General features: G+C 36.0%; 1 protein-coding gene across 1 annotated transcript in view; it reads left to right on the forward strand.

Moving 5' to 3' along the window:
* The first annotated feature begins 1,976 nt into the window (after nt 1-1,976).
* The window catches only part of TMEM267 (transmembrane protein 267), a 10,509-nt gene continuing 5,569 nt past the window's right edge, over nt 1,977-6,916 (forward strand). Inside the window, exons 1-2 of the mRNA XM_005422001.2 lie at nt 1,977-2,115; nt 3,621-4,008. Of these exons, the coding sequence (XP_005422058.1) occupies nt 3,685-4,008 (324 nt within the window). The 5' untranslated portion in view covers nt 1,977-2,115; nt 3,621-3,684. The remainder of the gene's footprint in view (nt 2,116-3,620; nt 4,009-6,916) is intronic.

Consider the following 6,916-nt stretch of genomic DNA (forward strand, 5'->3'; position numbering starts at 1 on the left):
CCTCACGCTGCTGCTGATCTCGGGTTCCCAGGTTAATTTCCTGCTCGGTTTAATTTAGTTTGTTCTTCGGCGTCTTGGTAAAATCCTACCGCTTCCTTGTGGGATTTTGCCCTCTCCAACCCCAGAAATGCGTTATAATCATATCTGGCCCAAATATATTTGCTAGATCGCTGCAATGATGCATTGTAATTATCTGGCCCAAAAATATTTGCATGATCACTCCAATAACGTGTTATAATTATCTGACCCAAAAATGTTGCCACTGTCAGTTCTTCACAGATAGTCTTAGGCTGGTATCTCCTTTTCCACGAGATTGTGTGCTAAAGGTTTGAGCTGGTGTCTTAATTGTGCTTCATGCAGTTTTTAACATAAATTAACATCCACTATCAAATAACGAGAGGTTTAGGAGATTATATAATTGTAAGGAATTACAAGTCTTTTCTTGTGCAGAATGCATAATTCTATTAGTTGGCAGGGTGTTGTTTGGTTGTAGGTTGGACTAGATGATCTCAGATGTCTTGCCCAACCTAATTGGTTCCGTGATTCTGTAACTTCATGCATTAAATTCCTATATGTATTTGCATATCTGATAGCGTCATGCAAAACTGGGGCAAAAATTATGCAGAGCAATATTTCTAAGTGGTAATTTTAGCCATTTGATTCTTGTTTTGCTCGTACACCATAGCCTCTTAGCTGTTTTCCCAAAAGTGTATTTAGTTTTGATCTAAATAACTTCGTCTGACAGTAATTTAAGTGTTAACTGTGTGTTCATTAAAATTATTTTGGTAATTTCCTTAAATTAAAGTAAGCATATCTACAGAATTCCAATTTGAGACTATAGACAGAGATTATGCTTAGTGCTTTATCTCATGTAAAAATGTCATGAGAAACCACAACTCAAAGCTGGGTTACTCTGTCAGCTGTTACGTTTTATGTAAAACCAGCCTAGAGCTTCTCTTCAGGATGTTAACTGTACTGACTATACAGAGATCTATACACGTTTTCATGTGAATTATTCCCCACTTTTCTGTTTTAGCAAGAATGTAGGCTACACAACTGCTTTCTGAGATTTATAGGCTGGAAAAATCTACGCTTTATTGTGATACTTTGTAAAGAGCCTGAAAAGCATCATTTTTCAGGGAGAAAAAATATTCTAGTTTTACATTAAAATTTGCAATATTTTGGTTGAGCAGAGTTTTGCTTTTTGTGGTCTGATTTCCCTCTTGATCTGCAGAATAATTCTGGGAAATTCTGTTGTACCTGGGAATTTGAGTTGATTTTTACATAGGCAGCGCTCTTTTTTTTCTTAAAAGGAGGCTGAAACAGATGGCTTAAAAAAGAACAGTTGAATGTGGCTCTTGACAATGGTCAACCTGAAGCTGGTTTTGCATCCTGTTCTTCATTCTGGCTCAAGGAACACACGCTAATGCCACCCATAGCACAAGAGTAAGCCTAACACAGAACTGACACAGACCTCTGTTGCTATATGAATTTCTAGGTCTCTCTTTGTCTGTTCCAGGGTCACTAAGTGATGGGGTGGAATTTAAAAAGAGGTCCCTGAAGGGGACTCAATAAACGTTTCATTAGGTAGGAATCTCCTAGGCACAAGAAGAATCTATGGAAAGGGATTGCTCTATCAGTTGAAATGCAGTTATATAGAAGACTGGACTTGTGTTTTATTATTTTTTAGTTACTATCACGTTCTGTTTTTATTTCTGCTCTTCTCTTGGTTTACAGTTTTTTTCTGCCTTCTTTCACAGAGCTTCAAAGTTTAGCTGAAGTTGCTTTTACCTCAATTATATTTGTTTACAAATTAATTAAATACATGTTTATTTTTTCTGGATTTTTTTAACCGTTGTTCATATTTCATGTATGCTGTTTTGCCTAATATCAGTGCTTACCAGTGCCTGGTTTGTTTTAATTTAGGATGGAACAAGTGGTGTTTGGTATTTCCTGCACTGGACTGGGCAGACTGGATTCAGAAAGCACAGAGGCTCAACACTGAGGCATAGACCACAGACATTTCATACTGGAGTAAGGCGCCTGTGATGGAAAAAAAATGTTCTCCTAGTCCCAGGGGAAGTTTGATTCTGATTACTGGTGTGCTTTTTAAAGGTATGTTGCTGCATCACCTCTTCACAGACTGGATTCTTACACAGCCTTTATGATAATTTTAAATGAAATCCCATCTGACATGACCATAAAGAATAAACATTTGTGAAGAGACTGCCATTCTTTTCCTTAGCTTGGAATTTATTCAGCAATGTCCTGTGTACCATAAGGTTGCCCACAGAAAACAGCACTTCCATTGTTTCAGGAAATACTTTGTGTCTACTCATTCATTCAGAAGAGGTACTGTCATGGTTAACAGACTCTAAACTTGACCCACTTTTTTTATCTCTGTGCAAAGTCCATGTATTATTCATGCTTTCTTCTCTTTTACTTTTTTAAATGTTTTCTAAATAAATGATTCAGTGGGCTTTTTCTTTTCCTACAGAAAGTGCCAGGAGTTCTGTCTTGTAGATAATTCTACAACAGACAGGCATGTAAATAATCTGGAACAAACATTTATATCTTGTGAGATTTATAGTGTGTTTAATACCATTCATTGTTATGTGTCATCTTAGGAAGTCTAATACACTCAAAAAGGCCCTTCAGAATAAGAATTTACCTAGTAAAGAAAGGTTGTCAAGATTTAATGTATTGCACAAAAATGGTGAACTGATGGGAAGTATCCATTTTTAGGCAGGATGTAGGCTTTAAAACTGTGGTCTGTCTGTATAGCTTCCCAAAAAGACTTGTGTAACAGCTGGGACAGTTAGAACTTCTCTTGCAAAAAGAGGAGTTATGAAGGTAAGGTGGTAGACAGTAGATAAATCCTAAAAGTAACAGCCAACTTCTCTGCTGGAGCACATGCTGAGGAAAAGCTTAGGTAGTTTTGCTCTGTAAGGAAATGATTTTGATTACTTTGCTTGACTAAATGGCTGTTGTCTTTGTGTTTATTATAAATAATGAAGATATTTTAGTGGGTTTGCTTTCTTAAGGTTTATTCTACGTTCCAGTCTCCAAATTAAACAAGGCATTGCTCAGGAAAGGGTACCAGGGGAGTAGTACATATGTTTACAAAGAATGTAAATTAAAGCAGTGGTTTGGATTATACATTGAAAACTCAGTTTTAACAATTGTTTTATAGAGAAAGCTGGAATTTTGTGCATCAGTCGTAAGAATCTTCCAAACTGAATCTTCTTTTGTTATTATAGTGTAAAGTATTTAATTGGGTTAAATCATGTATTTAAGATAAGAAGGAATCTTGAAACACATTCAGTGAATTATCGCAGAGATGTTTCAGATTATTTTGTAATATTTAAGGTTTCAGTAAGTGGAATTAGAGCTCTCTGTGTTACTTGTGCTGGTTCTAATTAAAAAAAGGCAGGTGTTTTAATTTGAAGGTGTAGTGTTCTAGTCAATAAACTAATTGAAATAAAAAATTCCCTGGGAATGTTAAATGCAAACAGTGAAATTGGGGTCTTAATGCCCAATTGTAGCTGTGGTGACAAATGTTTTGTGCAAATGGATTTTCTTTGTTTAATAGTTTCCTTTCCGATCTCTGACATTTACAGAACAACTGACGATACGAAGGACAATGCACAGTGTGTGTCCTGATGACATTTTGTGTGCTGCAACATGGCTCTTGTCATGGCATCTGAGACTGAAAAGGCCCACGCTCTTCTCCAGACTTTCAGCACAGCATCAGTTCTTTCCAGTCTAGGTTTGGGGATATTTTGCTTTGTAGCAGACAGACTCCTGCAGGTTTCCTTCATTCAGCAGAATGACTGGCTCCGAGCCTTATCTGATAATGCAGTGCATGGTATACTGGGGATGTGGTCCTGGGCAATAGTGATTGGACTCAGGAAGAAAAGTGACTTCACTGAGGTCACCCTGGCTGGCTTCCTTGCCTCTGTCATTGATGTGGACCACTTCTTTCTTGCTGGATCTCTGTCATTAAAGGTAAGTCAATAGATCAGTAATTTGTTAATTTATCACTGTTTATGTTACTTTTCTTCTACCATGTCCTAGACAAAAAAAGTTCCATTGATAATTTAATTAAATAAATTTCATAGTTATACAGGAATTATGTTTTTATGCAGTTGTTACAATTTTAAAAGCCATAAAAATGTTTTACATCTAGTGTTCAGTTTGTGCTGCTTAGAAAGGAAAAAAAGAGTTTTGTGCATGTAGATGTTATTCTACATGTATCACATAGTTGCTTTGTTATCCAGCTTAAGAAGTTAGATGCTGCCTTGCACGCTTTTATGGTTGAAGTTGTTTATTCCGCTTCTCTTTACAGTAAGGGTTAGAAATACCTGAAATGTGAGGTAGAAATATCTGAAATGTAAATGATAGAGCTTCTGTTTAATTTAATTCAGTCATTATGAGTAGTACATTTGTTTTAGCCAGCCCTAAATATTTCTCCCATGAACAAGCTATATGTGAGCTGTCACCTTTTAAAAGGCAGTTTGAGTTGCATTTAAATATAGTTCATTGCAGAAAAAAAAAAAACCAAAAAATAGTAGATAAGCAAGCATCAGCTTATTAATAAATGTGGAAAGGTGAATTGGCTCCTGTTAAGCAGTGAATGGATCATCATCTACTTGCAGAACGGCTTGTTAGAACAGAGTTTCTCAATAGCATTAGTACTACCAGATTATGGCACTCTTTTCCAGAAGTTTTCCTCCTCTAGTTTGCTCATGGTACTATTAAGTTCATAGGGAATAGCTAACTGTTCTTAGGGAAATAGGTAAAAGGCAGGGAGGAAGGACCCCCTGTTTTTTATATTCATGTAAGTAAAGAACAACAATGGTTTACCAATTTTTAAAAAATATTTAAGTGACAGCTAAGTGCAAGAGGCAAATACTGCTTTTAGTTGAGATGTAAAAATCAGACTTACAATGGAAAAATAGTTTTTATTTACATACAGTGTCACTATTATAGAGAAAAGATGCCTCTTATTTGTGTGTTTGGTCAGTTTTCCCCTCTTGGCCATACCAGTGCTGAGGGGAAGGGGAAGAATTGGGTCCCTCAACCTGCTGGCCACATTCCCAGTGCAGTCCAGGGTACCACTGACCATCATCTTGCCACATGGACAGTCAGGGTCCAGCATGTCCTGGTGCCTGGCATCATTCTTCCCTAATTAGTCCCTGGTTCTCCCCTTTTCTGTACTTCCAGCATGTGGAAATGCTGTGCAATTACAAAACTGTGTAAAGAAAAGGAAAGTTAACTTGGTTGGTTAATGGATCGCATAATGTTACTACTGAATAATAATATGAATAGAATTTAAATCTCTAATTAGTCTCATCTGTTTTTTCTTATTTTAAAATCAGTGAATGCAAGTAAATGAATGGCTAGCTATTAGAAAGTATTAAAATTTTATTGCTGCTTTTTCATGGATTTGAGATGATTACCAGTATTTTTCTTAATTACGACCACTAGATGTCACACTTCACCGATGTCAGTTTGAGAAGCTGACTGTTGAATTGTGTTGCGGAATTGGGAGGTGACTTGCCACTTGGTAATATACTATATTATACAAGGTTATATATATTATATAAGGTTAAATATATGTATTTAATATATATATATATTTAACCTTGTATATATATTATACAAGGTTAAATATACTTACACCTTCCTTGGTGGGGAATGTTTCTGTAGCCCAGCCTATCCCTACTATGCAAAACCAAGTAAATTTTTGTAATTTTGTGACCTAATTTCTTCCTGTGTTGTTTCAGTTCCCAAGCAGATAGCGGTTTATTTTCTAATTGTTGATGACAGTTAGATCTAGTTCTCTTGTTCTTTAGGGTTTTTTTGCAAAAGACAGCTGATTTCTGTGATCTCCCCAAAATGTTTTTCAAATCAGAAACACAAAACATTGTGGGTAGAATCATAGCCCATTTTAGTGGCCAAATGTATTTAGCTGTGGTAAGGAAAAGACAAGATGCCCAAAGGCTTTTTCAAAGTGATTTGCCTACCAACTCCTTTGCTTTCCATATGTTAACTGGGCTGATAAAGGAAATAATCTGGTGTAGGTCTCTCAACTCTTAGAGCAAAAGCATCAGTACAACTTGCAAAGCCCCTATGCTTTGCAAAGACTCTCTTCTCAACTAAATAACTTTAAAAAAAATCTTAAGGAAACAAGTTTATGTTTTCTAAACCTCATACTATTTTTCTCCTCTCCTATCTATTGCTTTTTTGCCTAAATTACCTCTGAAGGGTCCTGTCCAAAACCATGAGTAGTATTTTAGGTGAGACTTCATTTGAGCCAAATACTGTAGTTTAATTCCTTTCAATGGCAGAAAAGTACAATCCTTCTGTCCTTTAAAAAAAGAATAATAATCTGTTACAGGTTTTGTCTTCACAGTGCCATCAGAGTCCCTTTGGTTTGTGATGTAACATAATCCCCGTAAACTTTTCTTCTGTGTGCTGTCTGGCCAGCTAGATCTGATTGTAATACGTAATTTTTTTTTAATTTGGCTTTATATGATGTGCCTGTCAGTTTCTTGGCATAATTTCAGGCTGTCGCCTATATAATTTATCACTCAATGGGATACTTTTTTACTACATATTTTGTAGTTACAGTCCCATTCTTTGTCTTTAAATTGTATGGTTGAGAGTAACTGCTTTAAGATACTAACATGCTTACTGCTTTTGCAACACATTACTAAATAACTAATAAATTAATTAGTATAATTAACCAACCACACCACTATTACTAATTTGTACCAATAGTATATTTCACGTTACTGTACACAATCACCTATGAAGCTCATCATCATCACTTCTAAATCTGATGACGAGTTATTTTTTCTGGAGTAACCTTTCTGTGCAGCACAAGGCAGTACTGCCTTCTGCCTCCAAT

This window comes from Geospiza fortis, unplaced genomic scaffold (assembly GCF_000277835.1).
Source record: "Geospiza fortis unplaced genomic scaffold, GeoFor_1.0 scaffold443, whole genome shotgun sequence".
Classification (NCBI taxonomy): domain Eukaryota; kingdom Metazoa; phylum Chordata; class Aves; order Passeriformes; family Thraupidae; genus Geospiza; species Geospiza fortis.